Below are 25536 nucleotides of genomic sequence, written 5' to 3' on the forward strand. Positions count from 1 at the left end.
TAAAATTACCTATCGAGAGTAAAAAGTTCTAATGAGATGCTAACAAAATTTGACTGGCATATCAATTTTGTGAAACACAAAACCGAACCCATGTCATTTATTCAGTTGGTTCAATATTTTTGTAATTATAAATGAAAATATGATTATCGGGTGAAAATGAACCTTTTTACAGATTTAGGGTTTATACTCATATCATAAATGTTCAACTTCAGTGATGTTTCGAGTAATAATTTTGCATCGAAACGGTATCGGTTTTTTTCGATTTTTGTTTCGTTGGACTCGTTAACTAAGATACTACTAGTTGGAATGAAAATTTCAAGTTTTTATTTGAAGCATTGTCCTAAAATTTGCCCTAAACCACAATAGCATCATGATAAACCCTAGTCATGACCATTCCACATTCAAAATCAAATATCTCTTCAATTTCTTAACCAAATGACATGAATAAATATTCATTAGAAAGCTAATGTAATAAGCTACGAAATGAAAAAAATCCCATTTAAATCTATTAAGTGTAGCCTAAGTTATGCTCATATTAATCAAGCTTAAAAGCACACTCAATTCATCTCAAACACCTCCCCATCCAAACTCCTCCATCAAAGCCACCCAAATCTAGCGCTATCAGCCGTCGATGACGTTTGATCGAACGACCATAATTTAAACTTGGAAAAGGTAGCGATCCGCGTGATAGGCGCATTGGCCAATCAGATCTCAGCTTCCTTGCGATGAACATGACAAGCCGACTATTTAAGCCTAAACATTTTAGCCAAATCCCTCAACGAAATTACCAGTAACATTTCATATAGCTCTCTCGTTTCTCTAGATCCCAATTTTTGTTCCGATCATCTTTCCATTTCCAAATTCTACTTCTGGTTTGTGGAATTTGATCTTGTTTCTACATCAATGGCTACTGAGGAGCCAGTTGTGGCGGTGGAGTCTGCGGCAGAGCCGGCCAACGCTGAACCAGCCGGAGAAAGTCCTGTGAAAAAGGCCGGGAAGTCGAAGAAATCCAAAGAATCTAAAGAGAAGAAGCCTGCTGCGCCTAAAAGATCTAGAAATCCCCCAACTCATCCTCCATATGAAGAGGTGTGTTGCTGAATTGAGTTTGGAGTTTAGAACAGAATTTTCTTTTGGATTCATGTCTGGTGTAATGGATCTGTTTTGTTGATTTGGTTTGATGTTTTGATTTCAGATGATTAAGGATGCGATTGTCACGTTGAAGGAGAGGACTGGTTCGAGTCAGTATGCGATTACGAAATTCATTGAGGAGAAGCAGAAGCAACTTCCTCCGAACTTTAAGAAGCTTTTGTTATTCCATTTGAAGAAACTTGTTGCTTCCGGGAAGCTGGTGAAGGTTAAGAGCTCGTTCAAGCTTCTGCCAGCGAAATTGGCAGCTTCGAAGCCTGCTTCTCCTGCGAAGAAGAAGCCAGTTGCTGCCAAGCCGAAACCTAAAGCGGCGGTGAAGACCAAGGCTGTGGCTAAACCAGCAGCAAAGCCGAAACCGGCAGCGAAGCCGAAGCCCAAGACGGCTGCTAAACCCAAGGCTGCTCCTAAACCTAAACCTAAACCTGCTCCCGCCAAGGCAAAGAGCAGTGCGGTTGCGAAGCCGAAAGCTGCAGCGAAGACTAAAGCTGCTCCCAAGCCGAAAGCCAAGGAGAATCCCGCCAAGGTAGCTAGGACATCCACGAGATCCTCACCAGGGAATAAGGCACCTGTTCCGAAACCGGCGGTGAAGAAAGCACCGGTGGCCAAGAAGGCTCTGGCGAAAAGTGTTAAGTCTAAGAAAGTGAAATCGCCGGCGAGAAAGGCTCCGGCAAGAAGAGGAAGGAAGTAAATGAGATAGAAGGAAACTAGCGGCGGTCCTGTAAATCCGTTATCCTTGTGTGGGTGTACAGAGCCTTACATCCCATGCTATAGAGGAATTTACTTCAGACTTTTCGAGTTTCTTTTACTTGTTTACTTGTAGACCTTTTTCCCAAGTTGATGTATCACTCAGCTTAGTTTTTAATGGAAATTCTGTGATCAATTAGGAGCGTCCATTTCGGTTTTCAACCCATGATTTCTACGGCCAGTCCAACTGCACCAATTATCTGGAAACGTTTCGTTTCTCTTACGCTAGAAATGGATATGGATTGCTTAATCGAAGTTTGAAGCTTGGTTGCTAAGCTTGGTAAATCTCGATCTTTTTTGTGCTTCTCGCCCTCATATCTGTCTGCGATGATTTCAAAGCGTATTTAATTCATTAGCTAGCTGTATTTGGTCATTGCTTAGATAGGTTGATTGGTTGATAGAGTTTGATCATACCAGTTCATCCCTTTTGCGATATGATTTATCATCTTTCTCATAATGTTTGGTATAATCTACTGATGTTTGCATTATTTCTCCCTTACAGATTGTTAGGTTTTTCGTGCTTGGATAGGTCACTGAGTGAGAAGCTATCATTATCGTATAAAATCATGAAGGTTATAAGACTGCTTAATAAATCTATCTGGGTATTTGTTGGGGTACAAGTTTATAAATAAGGAATATGTCTCCATTGGTCTCACGCCTTTTGGGAAAATCAAAAGCAAGGCCACGAGAGTTTATGCTCAAAGTGGACAATACATTGGTCTCACGCCTTTTGGGAAAATCAAAAGCAAGGCCATAAGAGTTTATGCACAAAGTGGACAATACCACGAGGCTTTTTGGGAAAACCAAAAGCAAAGCCATGAGAGTTTATGCTCAAAGTGTACAATATCATACTATTGTGGAGAGTCGTTATTCCTAACATGGTATCGATTTTGGTCTTATTCAAGTTAGTCTAGCACCAATGAGAGTTTATGCTCAAAGTGGACAATATCATATTATTGTGGAGAGTCGTTATTTCTAACATGATATAGAGTTATGCCCTTAACTTAGTCATGTCGAAAGAATCTTCAAATGTTGAACAAAGAAATTGTGAGCCTCGAAGGTATAGTCAAAAGTAACTTAAGTGTTGAACAAATGGTGTACTTTATTCGAGGACTCCAGAGAAGGAGTCGAGCCTCGATTAAGGGGAGGTTGTTTGAGGGCTCCATAGGTCTCAAGGAAGGTTCTATAATGTACTTTGTTCGAAGGGAGGATTGTTGGAAGAGAGTCCAGCTAATTTAGGGAATGATCATAGGTGGTAAGAAATACATTTCCATTGGTCCTTTTGGGGAAACCAAAAGCAAATCATGGGAGTTTATGTTTAAAGTGGACAATACTATACCATTGTGAAGAGTTGTTATTCCTAACGATATTTGTGAATTAGAGATTTAGGGCGATCTGTGAACGTTAATTATGGCATAAGATGTGACTAGTTGATAAACACTAGGTGTACGGAAATATGCAGAAACCAGCATAATTGTGAAAAACAAAGCTAGATGGTTATGGCTTTAGTTACTATTTTTCTATGCGATTCAACTATTGGTTACAAGATTTATTTGGTTTTCTAATTATACACTTGATTTTTGTTTGGACCAATTTTCATGTAACTCAATAGACTAACATCTCTTGCTGCTTGCTTGTATAGGTAGATGTCACTATGGCTTGAATTCATTCCTTCCTAAACTGTATATTTATTAGAATTTTCTGGATAATCTGTCAAGTTTATGTTTTTATTTCCTCTAGGACTTTCTGTTAGGATATTTGTCGGGTACAAGTTGACTACATATTGTCTTTTTGCTCGGAGTAGTATCAAATTAGGAGAGGGAACTTATCATTTAGTAACAAATTTCCTGCATACAGTAAAGGGGGAAATTCTAGGGAGTCAGTGGCTTACATGTATAAGGTATTTAAGAGAACGAATGTACTAATGAATCAGAAGGAATTGTTAATGGGTGGAGAATTCTGCTGTATATTCTACCTCGAATCTCTTCAATTCATGTGTGAGAACAAATTTGGGTAGAAAGATTTTTGTATGAAAACCAATTTGGTATGTAGGAGGAGAATCCATTAACCAGAACTTTTGCTATCTTTTCTGTTATCTATTCCAAATGGATGTCGACCCAACCTGTCAAGACTTGATTCCTAGAAACATATGAAGTTAGAAAAGAATCAGAAGAAAAGATGTAGGTGTAGGTTAGCAAGGTTGATTCGTTCTATAACTACTCATGCAGGTCACCTACTAGGATATCTATGGATTACTAGGATTTCAATAACTTAGCTGCTATCAATGTTATTACTCCTGAGTTGTTCTGAAGGCTCAAAGAAAATTAATCAAGTCTTCTGTACTTTCTCATTGGCCTTAGTACATGTGATTGAATTGAAAAGAAGATCCGTCTTGCTTTCTCTCTCTCTTTCTCCCTCTGGGTTGGATTTGTGTGTGCAGGGATGTCGAGGATTCAGATCGTTTTATTTTGTTTTGGCGTCCTTTTGATATCCTTAGTCTGAGGAAGCTCCATATTAAGCTTATGATATGTCTCTTTGGAACCATACTTTTCGATATACAGGTGCACTAGGAAAATAATAATATTATCAGTTGGCGATGTTTCTGGATATATCAGCGCCATCCTGTAAGATTAGGAGGTGATATATGTGATTAATTTGTTAAATCATGGTCACTCTTTTAAGAGGATATTATGAATTGGTGGATTTGCTACTGATTGAAGAGCATGGTTGGGAGATGTGCTTTATTTTTGGCTAAATCACTAGGAATGCTCAGGTTAGATCGTTCTTTGCTGTGTTGAGCAAGTCCTTCAGGCTTTAAGACCTCGGTTTGATTTGGTGCAGTCATCTGTAACTATTAGGTTCTAACTAGGATGATTTAAAGTTACATAATCGTTTTAGCTTGCATCATCCTTCTTCAGTCTGTTGTTAGGAATCACGAACCTCCATAATGAAATGTTATTGTCCACTTTGAGCATAAGCTCTTATAGCTTTGCTTTTGGTTTCCTCAAAAGGTCTCGTACTAATGGAGATGTATTCCTTATTTATAAACTTGTGATCAACCTCCCAACAATCTCTACAATCCTCCCCTCGAACAAAGTACAACATAGAGCTTTCCCTGAGGCCTATGGAGCTCTCAAATAGTCTCCCCTTAATCGAGGCTCGACTCTTTCTCTGGAGCCCTCGAACAAAGTACACTGTCTGTTCGACACTTGAGTCACTTTTGACTACACATTTGAGTTACACAATTTCTTTGTTTGACACTTGAAGATTCTATTGACATGACTAAGTTAAGGGCATGACTATGATACCATATTAGGAACCACGAACCTCACAATGGTATGATATTGTCCACTTTAAGCTTAAGCTTTCCTGGCGTTTGCTTTTAATTTCTCTAAAAGGCCTCGTACCAATGAAGATGTATTCCTTACTTATAAACCCTAACCCTTAGCCAACGTGGGACTTCTCTCCCAACAATCCTCAACACTTGCTCCCTCCCTCCATCCATCATTTCCTCGTCTCCCTTCCCCTTCAAGTGATGTGCAGACACGTGTAGCTGCAATATTTTGTATGTGTTCGTGATTTGTACAAAGCAATAATTGAACAGATCGACCATTTCTTATTTGGCACAATTCAGTAAATAATAAAAGTTTATTTATTCATTTTTTGTTTTGAATCCCTTTTAACTTCCTACATGGGTTTAACATTGTTATAATTTCTGCTGCCACCGTGAACATCAAAATGGTAAAGAACTCATGCTTGTTCACAGTGTCATATAATGTACGCCGGCATGTTTGCTTTTGCTATCTGTACATTTATGACAACCTTGCATCCTCTTTGTTGGCAACTGTGTGTGTCTATTTCTCTTGTACGGCACGGCGTTCAGCCCCTTCGATTTCCTTAATTGTGTTGTGGTATTTATATTCCACCTCTGCAAACTGTTTTAACCTTGAGAAGCATCGGTAATTATATTTGAATTGATTACACAATTTTCCTCTTTCCTTCAGAGTCCGATAAATTGAAGCTAGAATTTCTCCATCGAAATACTACATTGTCCATGTGGCCAAGATGCAACAGTAGCAAACCCCAGAATGTTTGAGGAGGGCCTATCATCCTACAACCTTGGCAGGGAGCTGCTTCATATTCCCCATGTTTCTGCTACTTCCATGGAAAATATGTCGTAAGTTCATATTCTCATTTACTTTAGTTATTAACTCTCATTTAGTTTATAACCATTTTGATTCCTACTTTTATTCATGTATGAGCATTAATATTGCTATGCTTATATAAAAGTTTGTTTAGCATTGTTTTGAGATGTGGACCCATTACTATTTTGTATTTGTCTAGAGACAATTGGGATAAACTTTGTTGGGATGTAGGAGAATTTTTTTCTCTCAACCATATAAATCTTTTTATCTGTTTGTGGGTGTGTGAGTGCGATCGATCTTGCTTCAGCTTTTGCTACAACAATTGGGTATTAGAGCATGGAAGGGTGTGGCATTACAGTATAGATACTGAAATCTTTCCAGGTCTGCAATTAAGTTTTAGGAGGAAAATGTTTTCTTTAGCCATTGAATTCTCTATTTGCTTTGCGGATGGTTTTCATATGAGCCATCATGATAAATAATATCACATGAGGATGATGGTTTGAATTGTTATCTAGTTATTACCAGTGTTCAATAGTTTCAAGCGGTACACGCATCACCTATGGTCGCCCGATGTTACGGGTTGTCTAGGTAGATTGCAAGCTGCCATATGGATTGCTTAGAGATTGTGTTATTTACTTCCTCATCATTGAAACCAGTTGGTAGTTAAGGTCTCATGGACATGTTTTTTTGAGTCTCAAAAGTTTGCTAGCTTCTTGTGATTGGTTTAGTCGGTATTTCTCCTTGCGTATTCTCTCTTTTATTCTTCATGCTTTTCATTTAGATCGATCATGCAAGTTATTTGATCCTCGATCCTATCAGTTTTGGAATGATTTTAGTTTTTTCAAAACTACTCCAAACAATAATATTTTCAGATCTCTATTGTTGTTCGACGATATGCCTAAAATGATATGGAGGGGACAAGAAGTTTGATGTTCATGGTAACCTTTCATGATTTTCATTGCTCTCAATCATTAATTTTGAATCTGTTCTCTAGAGAAAAAACATGAACATGAAGCATTTTGTCTTCTGCAGGAGAGAGAAAAAAAAAAAAAAAAAAAAAAAAAATTTCTGTATTGTTTTCTTGTAGGAAAAAATGGAGAAGAAACTATTATTTTCAGATGAGATGGGATGATGTCAAACTTCAAATGATGAAAAAGTTTGGTTCACAAAATGCCACGAATTCTGTTAGGGTTCGTAGATTCATGCGTGCAATTGTACTAATTGATCTACGATGATAGAGATCTTTTTGGTAGGTATGTACTAGTCTGGTCATCCTATTCATAGCGACTTAATTTCTACCCAATTTGTATCATTGCATTTGTTCAGTCAGTTTATCATATTCAGTCAAGCACATGTGATTGAGTTGCCTATATTTGAGCTCGAGAAAGATTCTTTATACAGATCGTGTTTGCTTCAACGTCACTCGTCACTCGTCACTCGTCACTTGTGTCATGTAGCATACTAAGGCTGCAAGTCAAATCTCAACAAGGAAGATTTTGAGCCCCAACGACGAAGGAATGGACATTTTCGGGGACTAGTCCGCTTCCCATTACCTGGCGAGGGGAATTCCTCACACATAATTAAGGGAGCCATTAAAAGGTGATTGAAACACTAGAAACGACAACCTTAGATAACCTTTTCTTATTTTTGCAACCTTCAAGTGACCTTCCACATCATATACTCCAATTTCATTGGAAATTCAAACATGGCCCGACTCTTAAATTCATTAGCACCCTAAGCACTAAACACAGTTTTTTCGATATTTTGCACCATTTCAAAATAAAACTAATTCAGATTCTTATATTGACGTAAATTTAAAAGTTTACGGTCTAAATTTATAACTTATTTTTTTTTTCGGCCCTCGAGCAATCCATATGCAAGGTAAGGTGTTAGGTGTTAGTTTCTAGGGTCACTATTGAGTCATGAGTGTGTTAAATGCTGGCTGGCTGAAAGAGCCATTGTTTCTTAGCATCCCAACATTACATGGAGTTTATGACCCACCTCTATTTATGACCTTCACATGTTACCTCTTTCTTATTTATTTTTATCATTATTTTCTTCTCAACCATACCATTTAATTTCCCGACCCTTTCACCCGACAACCTTACAAAAGCAACGACTGGAGCGGGGGAGTTAAGAGCTCAAATAGGGGATCCCCATGTCTTTTTCTCATTCAAAATCGTGCACGAGGCTTTCATCTAGCACGGCTCCTAAGCTCGAAGTCTAGTTATTAATGGACCACACTGACATTCATCCTCCTCTTTCTGCATACCCTGTAGTTAACTTCAGTTGTATTATAGTTTACATTATAGCCAATTTACACCATACCCATGTGACCATACCCTATTCATTATTGGCCCACAACAATTATATCAAAATTTTGTACTCGTAGAGCGCGCCATCACCTACAATCTTTTCTTTTTTTTGACCGGGGACTTCCACGAAATAAAATGGGCGGCATCATCGTATGCTCGAAATTTGTTGCCCTAGTGTATAATATTGGAGTACTACTATGGCCGATTTGTCACCCAATCTACTTAAACAGCCTAAAGGTTTTGCCCCGCAACGTTTGGAGAATGAGCGTATATATATATGCATGACTTAGTCAATTATTCTCGCAATTCAAATAAGATTCAGATCAGGGGTTGAGTTAAGTCTCTGAAAGCATGGTTCATACCTCCCTCCTTGGAGCTCGTCCATTCCTTGGGTGATCCCTTGCTCTCATGTTTGAGGGTTTGCTCGTCATTTAGGCCGGTGAGTGAGTTTTCTACTCATTACAGTCACCCGTGATTCTTCGCACCTGAATAGTATCAGGACCCTTGTGCTCCGACCCTTGATCAAATAAACCCCCCTATGACCCACTACTCGAAATGAACCTTGCAACAAGACGCTACATTACTCTTAGATCAAATGCGCATACGTATGTATCTATGTATTATATGCTTTTTACGAATAAATTTGGGACGGGGTTTTTGAACCTCCAACAAAGAATAAATGTCTTAACTAATGAACTATGTTTATATTCATGTATTTCTTTCACATGTCAGATGAAATTTGTGAATCAAACATAAATCGCCATGCAAAAAAAAAAAAAAAAAAAAAAAAATACACATTCAAATTCGTTCCTAAGAGGAAAAAAATCGAATTTACGCAATCTATTTGCTTAAGCTTCTATTAGCGATAGTAATTCAACGGGTATAGTTCATGAGATAAACGAACCAAAATCTACTATTAATCGTCAAGGGGGAAAAGTTGAGTTTCTCAACAAGAAGAAACTTGAGAAAAAACAAAGCAAGATTTTACCTTATTTCTTTCGAACTTCTCCAACACAACAGAAATACCTCACAAAATAGTAAAAGTTGGTGAATTAGAACAACCTTTCACAGACCTACATATATGTATGTGTCTGTAATCAACGCCGAAGACTCGTCGAGACGGGCCAATGGAACAACAAACCCGAGCTTTAGATTGAGAAAGAAAGCTAAGTTTCGACATCGAGACAAAGGATTTAACATGACGGGTGTTGAGGGGAATGAAGCCTGGTCCGAGATCATTCAAAAGTTGACGAGTTTGATTCCCGAGAGGTTGAAATTCAAAGAGATGAACGTTCTCGCACCAGACAACATTTCCCACAACTGTTCATGAGGAGAGAGAAACACAAAAATAGAGAGAAAAACAATAAATTGTAAACTTTCTTGGGGTCTTTTTATACTCATCGAATGATCTCTTTGTGCAAACTTTTCATACTCATTTTGTGAACAAAGAAACAATACATTGATTTAGTCATTTATGTTTGGTTTTTTTAATGTAACATTTTTGTTTTAAAAATTGGTTTTTTTTTTTTAAGAATAAAATGTTTAAAACAAATATAAAATAAAACGTAAAAGAAAATATAATTATTTTATTCTTATTCCTATCAAAAGGCACTGAGTCTTCATAAAATGATTAAACTTAGCTACAAACGACCCCATGACCTTCTCAACAGATACTATCAATTGTCTAGGATCTCGTCCTCATTACCTAAAAAAAAAACGTAGTTTGAAATTTTAGGAATCACGACTGTTTACAATGATATGATATTATCCACTTTGAGCATAAACTCTCATGGGATTCTCAAGAAGGTCTTATACCAACAGAGATTTATTCCTTGCTTATAAACACATTATCATTCCCTAAGTTAGCCAACGTGGAATTCCCTTCCAACAATCTTCAATATAAAAATGTTGAGTATTTAAAAGTACGAGCAAGTGACTTTACTATAGGAGTCGAAAAAGGCAACCATGTACAACATGTCTGATTATCATGACCATGGGATCTAAACTCATGACTAGACTTAGGCCCTACATGGCCGATGTATATGCACACAAAGTCACTAGGCGAGTATGAGTCCTATCCATACCTAACTATGGGTGTACACATGCTCATGCATACTATACCCATTGAAAATAATGAGATGCCTAAGGTACCACAAGAGAAAATTATAATTCACATCACAGTAATTCATAATCTTTAATTTATTCACACGTGACTCATTTTTCGAAACTCATAACAAATCATCGTAATAGAATAAAATGTGTTCACATATCATACAACTGTTGGCCTCAATAACTCATGATCAATATGGTAATGACACATACTGAACATATCTAATTAATACTTTAAGACGTTCTAATAATAAGTTTACTTACTTTAATGGGCCAAATTCAACCGTTTTATGCTCCTTTTAGCTAACGGCAGCGTAGGTTCAATCTCTAATCTCGAAGGAAAATCAATTTAAAATGCAATGAACCGAAGAAAAAAACTAGAGAAAAACCTTGAACCTTACTGAATCGAGCTTAGTCGAACAAAAATGTACTAATTTGTGGAACCAAGTTTTATGTAGGCAATGATCTCATTCATCTAAGCAAGATTTATGTTAAGTGGGATGAAATAAACCTAGGCCGTTAGAACAAGACCCACGTCGTCGACCTGCATCATTCGCAAGAGGAATGAAACTAAAATGATGAGTTATCATGGAAAAAAATGTTAAACCCAATTGATAGATTCAACCCAATTCGATCTTACAATATTTTATTAAGAAAAATAAGTTTGAATTAATCGTGTTAATTTTTTAAACAAACTACATCGACCTAACTCAGAATCAATTCAAATAAATTTACAATTTGACCTAAACCATTTGAATGATGAATTATTAGGCCATTGGTTGAATTTTGTTCCATTTTGTTCATCGAGATGCAATCTTTCCTTAGGTTCGTTCTCCTGTCTAAATCTATAGGCATCTTTTCCTAACTTGTTCTAATTTTTGTTTTTAAGCGGAAAATATGAGAAAAATTTCTTTTAAGTTAGGCTATTTGCCATAATTTGAGTGCATTATTCATACAATTTGATAAGGACCTTCCATTATTCCCATTAAAATATTAGGCCACCAACGAGCACGAGTAGCCAATTCGAGAAATTTGATTCTCAAGTTTGTGATTCGTACTCATCTTGTTATCCCATCAGCTACACCATTTTACGAGATCAATTAAATGAAAAACTTCAATCATTATTGACTTATCATCTACAAGAGCCCAAACTCATGTAAAAAAGATATTGTCTACTTTGACCCATTACATATCGTCGTCAACCTCATAGTTTTAAAATGCGTCTATTAGAGAGAGGTTTTCACACTCTTAAATTTCTTGTTCCTCTCTCCAGTGGATGTGAGATCTCGCAATAGTATCTCCAAAAGTAGAACATTATAATATTTGAACATAGATTTCTTGAATGATCACTAATGATCCAACTCACTCACAACATAATTATTCTCTCTCCATGTAACATCACACATAAAAACGTCAACAGTTGTTAAAAGGAGGCAATCGTCGAGGAGCTGAAATTGAATAGACGATTACTCCTTTTTCATGGAGGGTTGTCATTGAGGTAAAAATACTTCTACATTATTATAGCTATGTCGGGCACTAATAAAAGCAACCTTCAAATTCCCTAATTTGTAATACTTAATAATTAATATATAATAAAAAAAAAACCGCGGAATCGTAAGCCCCGTTCTGTTAACCATTTATGGCTAAGTGAATATCTGTGAACTCGGCCAGTAATATCTTCGATCCATCGGGGCTCTAAGGCTCCACACGTGTCTCAGCCCCCCGCATGGTGCAATGCGACGGCCTCGATGGAATCGTAGCTTACCCCGTTACCGGGTCTGCATCTCTGCAGTGAGTGGCCCGGGGACTTTCCTGAGCCCATTAAACCTTATCGGAACAACTGGCCCAATCACTTCGTTCCACGGTTGGTTGCACTTTACTTTGGAAACAGCACTTATATAGTAGCGCACATTCGCCAACCTTTCCGATGTGGTACAACCTAAGATAACAATTTAACCAATTTAATCCCTTATTCTTTATATTTGTGTTTATTTTATTTTTAAATTTTAAAAATTATATGATACGTTATTAAATTTTATACTCGATGATGGTCATAGATATATTTACATAAAATTCTAAATTTCAAATTTTATATTTAGTATTTCCATCAACTTTAAAATTTATTAAATAAGTTAAAAAAAGTACTTATTAAAAATACCTTTAAATTAATTTTTTTTTAAAAATATTTTTATTATTAGTATAAGATGAAAATTGCTAATGAAAAAAAAAAAATTGCTAATTATTTTTAACATTTATAAAAAAAAATTTACTAATGAAAATTGATTTTCTCATTTTTTTAATTAAAGTATTAATACTGTCCTTATTTGGCCACTCCGTACGAAGGAAATACAGTTTTCTCCTCCAACGGTTTTAGCCAAACGCTTCTTTCTAATTCCAATTCCATTGGAATCTGTCGTCCCAAATCAATTTTATCTCTCCTTTTCGTTGCTTCCCGATCATCCTCCACCTTCAAACAAGGTAACTATATTTCCATTACATACCATTTCATCATCAAAATTTGTATTGATTCATATAGCATTTGAGCTTTCTTCTGGGTTCTATTGCTTCTGATTTTTGTTTGGTGGGTTGCGATTCTTCTGATTACTCTCCCCAGTTTCATTGATTTTCTTCAATGTTCATACAAATTGGTATTTGGGTTTCTGTTGGATCAGGAAATCTTATGCATTGTCGTATTCAATCTGGTTTTTTCTGTTCTTTCTTGTTAACTTAATCGTTGGTTGATTCATGGCCTAATATCGAACGTTTTGAGATTGGGGTTGCCCTTTTTTCTTCTCATTTTGCTTTCAGATTACCTGCTGCATTCTAGCATGATTTGGAGGTCTGTATTGCCGTATTGTTCTTCAATCCACTTTTAGAGCGTTACATCTAGAACAACTTTAAATCAATTTCCTCTCTCTCCCACGAAGAAAAGAAAATTCTCTATGAGAACTCATTCTTCTGTTTTAGGTGTAATGAATATATTGTAATTTTTCTCCAATACCCACATGAATGAGGAGTCGGTTTGATTTGTGTTCTTGAAAATCTCTGTTTTCTTACTAGTTTTCCTTGCATTCATCTTATTTTTCCCCCTATTCTTTTTCTTGTAATGTATTCCATGGTAGGTGGATTTTTTCTGTAATGGTCTAAGACCATTACTAGCAGATATTGTTAGTTTTTAGCTTTCCTTTCTGAGATTTCGATTTCCCTTTTCTACTAGGGAGAGGTTTCTAGACCTTTATAAGAAATGTTTCGTTTCCCTCTCCAACGATGTGGGATCTCACAATCCGCCCCCCTTGGTGGCCTAGCGTCCTAACTGGCACATCGCTCGGTGTCTGGCTCTGATACCATTTGTAACAGCCCAAGCTCATCGTTAGCAGCTATTGTCCGCTTTGGTCTGTTACGTATCGTTGTCAGCCTCATGGTTTTAAAACCCGTCTACTATGGAGAGAGTCTAGCCCTACTTCGACTAGTGCATCGCACCGTTTGGTGACTGGTTCTAATACCATTTGTGCCAGTGAGGATGCCGAGTCTCGAAGGGGGTGGATTTGTTAGAAATCATGAACCTCCGCAATGGTATGATATTGTCCACTTTGAGCATAGTTTCTCAGGGCTTTGCTTTGGGCTTTTCCAGAAGACCTCATACCAATGGAGATGTATTCCTTACATATAAACCCATGATCATTCCCTAAATTAGCCAACGTGGGACTCCCTCCTAACAATCCTCAACAGGATTGTGAGATCCCACATCGATTGGAGAGAAGAACAAAACATTCTTTATAAGGGTGTGGAAACCTTTCCCCAGAGGACACACATTAAAACTTTGAGGGAAAGTCTGGAAGGAAAAATCTAAAGAGGACAATATTTGCTAGCGGTGGACTTGAACTATTACATTGTCCACTTCATTGCAATAATAGTGATCAGGATAAGCCATCCATTACTTTTGTTGATTCAAGGTCTTCACCTTTAGAACCATATGCTGTGCAGGTTGATGTGCAAAAGCCCCATGACGTGATATCTCTTGCTTGTGATGCTGCTACTTTTCATGGACTGAACAAGTTGAATTGGCTGCCTTGGCCAGCCAATCCGACTGCCAACCCTTCTACATGGGCTGAACTTATTTAGCTGAATGATGCATCTTCCCCTGCATCGCCTTGGAACTTTCTCGTGCGGATTCAATGGAGAAAAGCGAGCTTACAGATTCTCTCAACCAGGGGTCCATTCTTTCCCGCTCTCCTTGGTTCATCACATCACAACACGACCCTAAAATTGCGGGAAAGTTAACGACATGTAAGTATCTATCTCTATTCTTGTCTCTCCCCATGTGGTAATTCCTCCCATTCTTGCCTGATTGCTTGCTTTAACCCTGTTTATGTATGGCAGCTGAGACGACCGAAACAAACGACATGGAAATTCCATCTTCCAATGAGCTCGAGGATCATTCGACATTGAGAAACACTAACAATGATACAAATCATAGCAGTGATAGTGAGTCTTCTGAAAGTGACAAAGAAAACAAAGTTACTTCTGGAAACAAGAATGATGATTCAGATCGTAATAGTGACAGTGATTCTTCTGAGAGTGATAAGGAACATAAAGTCGGCTTTTCTGGAAAGACTAATGATGATTCGAATCATAATAGCGATAGTGAGTCCTCTTCTGACAATGAAAAGGAACATGATATCAATTTTGCCTCAAGACACCCTTTGGAGAAGGAAGCTGATATAGTTTCTAATGATTTGAAGCCACCTCCATTGATTAGTACTAAGGATGTGGTCTATGAATCTGCTATGAAGAACACGAATGATGATATGGATCATAACGGTGTTAGCAAGTCGTTCGAGAGTGATAACGAACAAGAAGTCATCAAGATCAACACAACAATTGAAGAGTGTCCTAAAATAGATGAGGTGGTTTATGTATCTGGTAATAGGAACACGGTAAATGATAGTGTAAGTGAGTCCTCCTTCGAGAGCGATAAGGAACGAGACTCTGATTTTGCTATAGGAAAGTTTTTGGAGAAGGAAATTGATATAGTTAATGATGATTTGAAGCAGTCTCCATTGATGAACACAGTAGTTGAAGAGTGTTCCAAAACTGATATCACTGCCTATGAATCTGCTATTAAGAACATTAATGATGATATCGACAATGCTAACGAGTCCTCCAAGAGTAATAAGGAACATGATATCTCTATTGAGCAATCTTTGAAGAAGGAAACAGATCTAGTTGAAAATGATTTGAAGCTGTCTCCATTGATTAGCACCATAGTGGATCCCTATGAATCTGATATTAAGAACATTAACGATGATATCGACGTTGTTAGCGAGTCGACCGAGAGTGATAAGGAACCAGCAATCTTCAATTCTTCTGTAGGACAGTCTTTAGAGAAGGAAACTGATCTAGTTACCAATGATCTGAAGCAATCTCTATTGATTAGCACAACAATTGATAAGTGTCCCATAGATGAGGTTGTCTATGAATATGCTGTTATGAACACTAATAATGATATGGATCATAGAAGCATTAGCAGGTCTCCTGTGAGTGATAAGGAACACGTCTTCAACTTTGATGAACCTGATATTGAACTTGTTAATCAATCATCCTCGAACGATGAAGGCCACAATTATAGCATTTCGTATGACGATTTACAGGAAGAATTTGTGTCGGGATTCGACGTAATACCGGAGTTTCATCGGTCGGTCTCAATGGAATCAGTAGAATCAGTTGATGGAAGCAATGTAAGTGAGATCGAAGGCGAAAGTATTGTGGATAGATTAAAACGGCAAGTCGAATACGATAAGAAATGCATTAATTCTTTGTATAACGAGCTGGAAGAAGAACGAAGCGCTTCCGAGGTTGCGGTTAGTCAAGCCATGGCTATGATTACAAGGTTGCAAGAGGAGAAGGCAACAATGAACATGGATGCTTTTCATTACTTGAGAATGATGGAAGAACAAGCAGAATATGATGTAGAAGCTTTAGAGAAAGCAAACGAACTCTTGAATGAAAAGGATCGAGACATCCAAGAGTTAGAAGCCGAGCTCGAATACTATAGGTCGATTTACACGGTCGACATGATAGTCGAGGATGAACATGAAAATAGTGATGATTCAAATGAAGAACACCATGAATATGATGGGAATCATTCCTTTAAATCAAGAATTTTAAAGGCATCAAAAGAAAGCTACAGATCTTTGAATAATCCAAATTTATGTTTAGAATTTGAAGATGAAAAACACTACATTCAGCTATGTTTGAAGAGCTTAGAGGATAAGATCAGCAGAATATTCACTAATGGACAACAAGAAGGGGAAGAGAGTATTGAAGAAAATGGCTCATCCATGCACATAGACCAAAGCAACTGTAATGGAACAGCTACACCAGAAGGAGAGCTGGCTAATGTTGAGAAAAATGGTCATTTTGGCTGTGAAGAAAGCTTTTATGAGGTGAAAGATCCAATAAGTTGTGCAAATAAACTAGAGGAGGTTGACTTCCTTGCTCTTGAACATAAGATTTCAGAGCTTACTGGCAGGTTGGAAGCACTACAAGCTGATCATGATTTTCTTGAACACTCTCTTAATTCTCTTCGATACGGTGAGGAGGGGCTGCAATTTGCTCGGAATATCGTTAATCAACTACAAGAATTGTGTAAAATCGGCATTCGGCTCGATCGTCGACCTCGCTCCAAAGTTCATGCAGCATGATATGGTAAGCATTACTAACAAAGCATGGTATGAGCTCTAAATTTCTCATATGAACATGAATGTCGGTAGATATAATTAGTGATTCTCATGCACAATCTCTAATTTGAATCTATAGCCATTGGACGTTGCCCAGCAGAATTGGTAGAAATCAAGTAGTGGATAACTTGTTGAAGTAATTTCAAGCTTAAATCATTGAAACTTCAACCTCATAACCTCATAACCTCATATGTGTGAGATCCCATAATGTTGGAGAGGAGAACGAAGGATTCCTTATAAGGATATGGAAACCTCTCTCTAGCAGACGTGTTTGAAAACCATGTGGCTGACGGCGATATATAACGAACCAAAATGGATAATATCTGTTAGCTGTGGGCTTGGGGTGTTACAAATGATATCAGAGACAGACACTGGGTGGTGTGCCAGCGAGGACGTTGGTCCCCAAAAGGGGGTGGATTGTGAGATCCCACATCGGGTTAGAGAGGAGAACGAAACATTCCTTATAAGGATGTGCAAACCTCTCCCTAGCAGACGCGTTTTAAAACCATTAGCTTGACGGCAACACGTAATCGATAATATTTGCTAGTTGTGGGCTTGGACTATTACAAATGGTATCAGAGACAAACATCGGGTGGTGTGCCAGCGAGGATGTTAGTCTCCCAAGGGGGGGGGGGGNGGGGGGGGGGGGGGGGGGGGGGGGTGGATTGTGAGATCCCACATCAGTTGGAGAGGAAAACGAAACATTCCTTATAAGCGTGTGGAAACCTCTCCCTAGCAGACGTTTTAAAACTATGAGGCTGTGAGGTTGACGACAATATGTAACGGGCTAAAACAGACAATAACTTCTAGCAGTGGGCTTGAGCCGTTAGAAATTATATCAAAGCTGGACACTGGATGGTGTGCCAGCGAGGGACGCTAGACCCCCAAAGGGGGTGAATTGTGAGATCCCACATCGGTTGGAGATGAGAACGGAGCATTCCTTATAACAGTGTGGAAACCTCTCCCTTGAAGACACATTTTAAAATCGTGAGGCTGACGACGACACGTAACAGGCCAAAGTGGACAATATCTGATAACGGTGGGCTTGGGCTCTTACAAATGGTATCAGAGCCAGTCACCCGGTAGTGTGCTTGCGAGGATGTTGGTCCTCCAAAGGGGTGGATTGTGAGATCTCACATCAGTTGGAGAGAAGAACTAAATATTTCTTACAAGAGTGTAGAAACTTCTCCTTAGCAGACATGTTTTAAAACCGTGAGGCTGACGGTAATACGTAACGGGTCAAAACAAATAATATATGCTAGCGAGGGCTTGGGGTGTTGTCAATGTTTAAATGTGGCAAGTACCCTGGTCGTGTGCTGTTGTTCCTTAACCATTTATTGGTCTTGCTTATGCAGATATGCACAACTTTAAGTGGAAGAAGGTATCTTAAAATGGGAATCAGCCGTCAGTTTGAACCATGGTTCATTCCTTTTTGTTGGGCTGCAAGGAATAAGCTTGAGCATGGCCATAGCAGAGAAGGTTCAGATTAGAGGAAAAAATATGATATGTTAGTACAAAATTGTACCATCAAATCAACCATGGAAGCTGAGTCTTCCACCTATTTAGCTTTTCATTTTTGTGAGGGTCAGTGAGAGTTTTACTTAGACAGGGAGCTCATGATTCTTGTACCTATATATATATATATATAGACACACACATCCATTGGCCTTTCTAAAACCAAATAAATTATTCGTTCATGGCACGTGTCAATGTCTCGTAAGTCGGTTGAAAACGAGGGAAATGATCAGCAACGGCCCAGCAATGGCCAATTAATGTACAAATTAATATACAAAGTTCATGACATCGTCTTTAAATATTTTAAAAGATTTGTTCGCAATTGTCATGAATACGGTAGCAACTTTATTAAAGTAAGAAAATGAGGTTGCAAAGCCTTCGATTCAATCTGTTTGATAGTTCTATATTGTTGAATAATGCCCCACAAAAAGTTAAAAGTTGAAAATTAATAAGAAAAGAATGTTTACGCATACCAAACATGTTTATGCTAAATATTTATATCTTTTTCTTATCTTAACTTTTGTGATGTCCCTATTATCTCCTTAGAGTTTATTTAATATTCTATTAGATTCGATAAGGTCGTAATCGTCAATCAAGACAAAATTATCTATTGTCTCATAATATCGTCTTCATCGTAGGAGGGAATGTTTGTCGTCTCTGCCAACTATTATATTTACTTGTGTGAACCATTACTCTTATTAAACAAGTTTATGATTAAGAGACACTTGTAGATATCCTAATTGGTTCTATGCACAATGATCTTATGGCATCATAAAACTTATGCATATAAGGCATGATATTATCCATACCAACTAAAAAAAAAAAAAAAGCTTAATTTTAAGCTTGAATAGTAATCGAAAGGGAGTGACCTTACGATCCTAGTCAGTTACTAAAAGAACTATCGATGGCTAAAAGAAATCTACCTCGAACAAAAACCGATGGCAACCAAAAGGAATCTTCCTCGAACAAAAAGAATAACGGAAAAAGAGAGAGAATATTTGATTAATACCGGTGATTATTTCTCATGTTGAATACTTCAAATAACAAATATTTGACTTTTAATATGGGAAGTAGTGGGTGCAAACTTGCACTCAAAAATTACGCTCTTCCAAAAATTACGCTCTTCCACTAAACCGTAAGTGTTGATTCAGATTTTGAAATGGGAAAAAACAAGAGGAAACTATAGCTTTTATCTAACAGAACAACTAGGAGGAAGTGTTGGATATTGATATGCTCTATCGTATCGGACTTCGATGTATTACAAGCTTACGTGCAACTTCGGGAGCAGTCTCGAGGCGTCGTACAATGCTGGTAAGACTATATGGGCTTCGGATTCGTCGAGTTGTATGCGTAATTACTAATCGAGAGGGTTCTTAGCTAAAGTGGCTGGTTTGCAGACGCTGATCTTTGTACCTGTAAAGTTGGGAGTTGTTGAACTTGGGTCCGTTAAATCAATGCCTGAAGATCAGGGTGTTCTTCTTAAAGATTTAATCAGATACAGAAATCTAAACAAATACGTGATCTTTAACACTCTTCTTGTTTAGATGTTGCAAACTCCAAGCTTTTTTCTAAAATCTTCAAAGTGGCAAAGATTTGGTAAGGACATCTGCAATTTGATCTTCAGAACACCCCTCTTTTGATTAACTGGTGCGGTTGCGGCTATAAATTCTGCCTCAATAGTGGATTGAGCTACAGTTTCTTGCTTTCTTGAGCACCAAGAAAACATGCTTGATCCTGTGCAAAAACAGTAACCCGATGTACTCTTCATGTCATCGATTGAGCCACCTCAATTAATGTTAGAGAAACCAATTAGCTTCAATTATTTGTGCTTTAAGAACTCCACTCCATAATTTCAGGTCCCCTTGATGTATCTGATAACTCTCTTTGCAGCTTTCATGTGAGTCTCATTGGGATGATAGCGATGCAAAGATGCGTCCAACCCAAGAAATTGTTGGTGGTTTTAATGCTCAAACCCGACTCTCGACTATGGAGTTACCGAGGGACGAGCCGTCTCCTCAAGGAGATGACAGAAAGCCTAGGAAGAGAGGGAGAAAGCCTCCTGCTAATGGGAGAGAAGAGCCACTGAATCACGTCGAAGCAGAGCGACAGAGACGTGAGAAACTTAACCAATAATTCTAATTTCTTGGTCTGTTGTTCCTTGACCATTTCTTGGTCTTGCTTCTGCAGATATGCACAACTTTAAGGGGAAGAAGGTATCTTAAAATGGGAGTCAGCCATCAGTTTGAACCATGGTTCATTCCTTTTTGTTGGGCTGCAAGGAATAAGGTTCAGAGTAGAGGAAAAATGATACGTTAGCTTCCATGATTGATATGACGGTACAATTTTGTACTGAGTTTTCCATCTTTTTAGCTTTTCATTTTTGTGAGGGTGAGTGAGGGTTTTACTTGCCAAGGAGCTCATGATTCGTGTACCTATATATATACACACACATCCCTTGCCCTTTCTAAAACCAAATAAATTATTCTTCATCAGAGTCGACACGTGTCAACGTCTTATAAGTCAGTTGAAAACATCGTAAAGAAGATTATGTCGGTCTCTGTTGCATTTCCTCGTTTTCTTAATATTTTTGTTACTAAAATAAGAAAACTAAGTAGATTTGTTAAACCCATACTGAGAGGGCACGAGAAATTACATAGGTAAACTTAGTAGTTAGCCATCACACGAGGTCTCTCCACCAGGGTTAGTGTGACTTTATAAACCTGTGATAAGAGTCCGCAACTAATTTAATTACATAAATGAAGATTAGATGAGTAGATGTTATACTGTCCTACCAAATGTAATGAGGTAGAGCCTCCGCAACTAATCTTACAAACAAGCTAACAAAGTCAAAAGAATAATAAAGATAGTTCACTCCTGATTCTAGTATTGCAGTTGCGAAGATTCACAATGCCAAATTGTTCGAAACTTTCTAGAGTTTAGAAAAAGTCTACGATAACTTACTATGATAACTTATTAGGATAAGAATGCTATAACAACCCAAGCTAGCAGATAGCGTCCTTTTTGGGTTTTCTATTCTTAAAACACCTCTGCCACGGAGAGGTTTCCATCCACCCTCCTTTTGGGGTCAAGTGTCCTCGCTGACAGTTGTTCCTTTCTCTAATCGATGTGGGACCCCCAATCTACCCCCTTCGGTGCCTAGCATCCTCGCTCGCACTCATTCCCTTCTCTAATCTACGTGGGACTCCCCAACTTACCTCCTTTGGATCCTAGTGTCCTTGCTGACACATCGCCTCGTGTCCACCCCCTTCAGAGCTCAGCCTCCTCTCTGGCACATTGTTTGGTGTTTGGCTATGATATCATTCGTAACGGCTCAAACCCAACGCTAGCAAATATTGTGATCATTGAATTTTTTCTTTTTCAGGCTAGAATGTTTTGTTCTCCTCCTCAATTGATGTGGGATCTCACAAATGCAATGATAACATACAAATATATTCTTTATTAGTATATTTATACTCACTAAATTCTAATTTTCTTTTCTAGGTGATCGCTAACTGCTAGTCGAGGTTGGTGAATTCCAACTTGTGAAATTATGTTCCCAACTCCCTATTTGGTAAAATACATATTGAATTCAAAGAATAAATCCTCACTAATAAAAGTTCATATCTCACTTAGGATTAAGATTAAGTTACATAGGATCATTGCAAAACATTAATTTTCTCAATTAATAAGATTTTAAATTAGTTATTTTGTGAGAACATGAATTCCCTTAGTTAGAAGAAGGAGGAGGCGACAATTCTTTTGTTCTCAAGAAATATGTTAATAGGGAAAACTTTGCCTTGAACAACTTTATTATGAACATGTAAGTCAATGACATCGTCTTGAAATGTTTTAAAAGATTCTTCTGCATTTCATAATTAAGTCATGTAGTAACAACTTTATTATAATAAGAAAGTAGAGACGAGACAATACATATGCATCCATCAACATCTTTTGGATAGTTTTTTTCTAACTAATCCCTCGTATGCGAACAACTATATCATTTATATTAACAAACAATCGAACTCGATGGCAGCTAAAATCTAACGGCACAAAACTTCCCGCTAATAAAATTTCAACAATCCCTACATTGGAATTTTCTTTCTTGATGATTTTCTCGTAATCTTTGCTTCTATTCCAACAAGTTCGAATCACCTATTCTTTCCTGATAATCCAAATAAAATAAACAAATCAATGATTGTATAAACAATTTGATTTTCAAAACTTAATTGAAACTATTTTAAAAATCGTATAGTTTCATCACAAAGCGAATCTCGAGGATAGAAGTACTAAAACAGAGAAATGGTGAGAAACCCACCCGGAGGACAAAAATCACCCATTTTTGGATGAAGTTGATGGATGGATATGTATTTGTTGAAGGGTAGTGTTTGGATAATGCAAATATCAAAGGAGTTTGTATGTCCATTTATAGGAAATAAGTTGATGGAAAAGTTGATAGGTATTAATATTTATAGGGAATAATCTTATGGTTGGACTATGAACTTTGAACACGTTACAATATTTAAAACTCGTAAAGTGAAAGAATGAAATTTTAATACACTTAGAAAATGGGGTTGCTAAGCCTTCGATCCAATCTATTTGATAGTTCTATATTGTTGAATAACGATCCACAAAAAGTTAAAAGTTGAAACTTAATTAATAAGAAAAGAATGTTTATGCATACTAAACATGTTTATGCTAAATACTTTTGTTATTTTCCTTTGTTCTTAAGCACTATTATCTCTTTAGAGTTTATTTAATATTTTATTAGATTCGATAAGGTTGTAATCGTCAATCAAGACATATTATCTATTATGTCTCATAATGTCGTCTTCATCGTAGGAGGGAATGTTTGTCGTCTCTGCCAACTATTATATTTACTTGCGTGAACCATTACTCTTATTAAACAAGTTTACGATTAAGAGACACTTGTAAATCTCCTAATCGTTGCTATGCACAATGATCTTATGACATCATAAAACTTATGCATATAAGGCATGATATTATCCATACTAACTCAAAAAAAAAAAAAAAAAAAAAAATTTAAAAACCCTTGTCAATCNAAAAAAAAAAAAAAAAAAAAAAAATTTACAAACCCTTGTCAATCGAAACAAATTCATTATTAAAAGTTAATTTTAAGCTCGAATAGTAATCAAAAGGGAGTGACCTTACATCATAGTTAGTTACTAAAAGAACTATCGAACACTCAACAATTGATATAAGTTTAGGTAAAAAATCCTTAACCATTCCGACGTAGCAGAATAAATCATATATATTATAGGTAGTCCATGGTAAATTGCTTAACTAAATTACTTATCAAGTTCATAATTTGCCTAATATCACATGGTATTTGGTAAATCATTGAAATCGGGCATACACATACTTTAATCATCCATCATACTTTCAAGAGTTTGTCACTTTAAGGACCCAAGCCTGCTACTTGCTATGCTCTGACTCGCTCAGCCTCGGCCGGATTCGTCTGCCGACCTGAACCACTCGCGAGACCCGACTCAATACAATATGACTTATCTAGGCCAGCCACATGTCATGCAGAGACCACAGGTCTGCTTCTATGAAGCGCACTTGAGACGTGTCACGGTCTTGTTTGTCCAAGACATGTTGCCTATGGTCGCATGTTAGATGTCCTGGTGGTTGTGTTTGTTCAGGATGTGTTGTTCATGACTGCATGCCTGTTCCAAACCCATTTTTACTTACTTTCATTTTAGATAGACCTATACTAGTTTTTGTTTGTCAATACGGGGTATATGAACAATTATCAAAATCATGTCTATACGCGCTAGGGCTAAAATGCCCCAAAATATAATAGAGAGAATGTGGCTAGTTGTCAATTCTTCCTACTCGGATTATACACTATCAAAGTTGTCATTGTTGCTTGCTCGCTTTTAGCTTATAAAACCATCTTATTTTGTATTGAATATTAGTGTTTCACTAAAGTTGTAGAGTTCTAATCTATTAAGTTAAATCAAACACAGAGAAATATTCACATCAAAGTGAGTCTAAAATATAAAACTTACAAATCTTTCAATTTCTTGATATTCGTCTGAACTCCACTTTTTGGTGCGATTTAGCATGAGATGGGAACTTGTGTGAAATTCCGAACACCAAACAAAAAATTCAGAACCTAATCCGAGGAAATCCTCTTGGATCAGAAAGAAAACCAAAACTAAGTACCCAAAACCATACTTTCTCTTCTTCTTCTTCGATCTTCGATGAATTTGAGTGATTCAAAAGCTTAGAATGGTTCTTCCATGACCATGTGAAGGAGCTCTATCATTAATTCATCGTTTTTTTGTTTATTTTTTCATCTTTATTAATATTCTATTTAGAAATAATCTAGATACTTAAAATACGTGAAAATTGAAGTGCTATTATAGAGAATTCTCAAATACCATGGAGAAACACAAAAGCAAATGAAATTGATCATTAAAATGGTAGAATTCTCATATCTTATTCGCTTACAATAACCCTTAAAGAAACCAATACATATCAATACATCAACATGTTTGGATAGTTTTTTTCTAACCGATAGTTGGAATTTCAACGATTATTCCCTTTATATTAACAAACATCCTAACTCGATCGCACCTAAGATCTTCAGTCACTGCACTCCCCGCTAAGATAGTTTCAACATGTTCTACATTGGAATTGTCTTTCCTGATGATGTACTCTGCAATCGTTGATTCAATCCCGACAAGTTCTGGCCACCTATTCTTTCCTGATAAACCAAACCAAATAATCAAATCAAGGATCATACAAGTAACTTAATTTTCAAAATCAAATCGAAACTATACGACCTTATGAAGC

The 25536-nt window shown here is 37.2% G+C and overlaps 2 protein-coding genes and 3 long non-coding RNA genes across 6 annotated transcripts; 3 read left to right on the top strand and 2 right to left on the bottom strand.

Annotated features, from left to right (window-relative positions):
- Positions 1-766: 766 nt before the first annotated feature.
- LOC111466948 (histone H1-like) lies at positions 767-2039 on the top strand. Its single transcript, XM_023111643.1, has 2 exons — positions 767-1086; positions 1193-2039. The coding sequence occupies exons 1-2, from the start codon at positions 904-906 to the stop codon at positions 1832-1834; spliced, it is 825 nt and encodes a 274-aa protein (XP_022967411.1). The 5' UTR covers positions 767-903; the 3' UTR covers positions 1835-2039.
- Positions 2040-5581: 3542 nt separating this feature from the next.
- Positions 5582-6974, top strand: LOC111466960. Its single transcript, XR_002714461.1, has 3 exons — positions 5582-5631; positions 5895-6067; positions 6908-6974. It is a non-coding gene; the product is annotated as an uncharacterized LOC111466960 (long non-coding RNA).
- A 990-nt stretch (positions 6975-7964) lies between these two features.
- Positions 7965-9795, bottom strand: LOC111466959. The gene is made up of 2 exons (XR_002714460.1): positions 9339-9795; positions 7965-8835 (listed from the first exon to the last, which is right to left on the bottom strand). It is a non-coding gene; the product is annotated as an uncharacterized LOC111466959 (long non-coding RNA).
- A 3037-nt stretch (positions 9796-12832) lies between these two features.
- On the top strand, positions 12833-20975 carry LOC111466944 (myosin-binding protein 1-like). 2 transcript variants are annotated; one of them, XM_023111639.1, is made up of 6 exons: positions 12833-12937; positions 14444-14746; positions 14840-15049; positions 15134-15797; positions 15855-17167; positions 20902-20975. In XM_023111639.1, the coding sequence occupies exons 2-5, from the start codon at positions 14635-14637 to the stop codon at positions 17161-17163; spliced, it is 2295 nt and encodes a 764-aa protein (XP_022967407.1). In that variant the 5' UTR covers positions 12833-12937; positions 14444-14634; the 3' UTR covers positions 17164-17167; positions 20902-20975. The 2 variants fall into 2 exon arrangements, with proteins under 2 accessions (XP_022967407.1, XP_022967406.1); XM_023111638.1 differs by lacking the exon at positions 20902-20975 and adding an exon at positions 18555-18980.
- Positions 20976-22580: 1605 nt separating this feature from the next.
- LOC111466955 lies at positions 22581-23133 on the bottom strand. The gene is made up of 2 exons (XR_002714457.1): positions 23030-23133; positions 22581-22876 (listed from the first exon to the last, which is right to left on the bottom strand). It is a non-coding gene; the product is annotated as an uncharacterized LOC111466955 (long non-coding RNA).
- Positions 23134-25536: the final 2403 nt, after the last annotated feature.

Source organism: Cucurbita maxima, unplaced genomic scaffold (genome assembly GCF_002738345.1).
Source record: "Cucurbita maxima cultivar Rimu unplaced genomic scaffold, Cmax_1.0 Cma_Scf00032, whole genome shotgun sequence".
Lineage (NCBI taxonomy): Eukaryota > Viridiplantae > Streptophyta > Magnoliopsida > Cucurbitales > Cucurbitaceae > Cucurbita > Cucurbita maxima.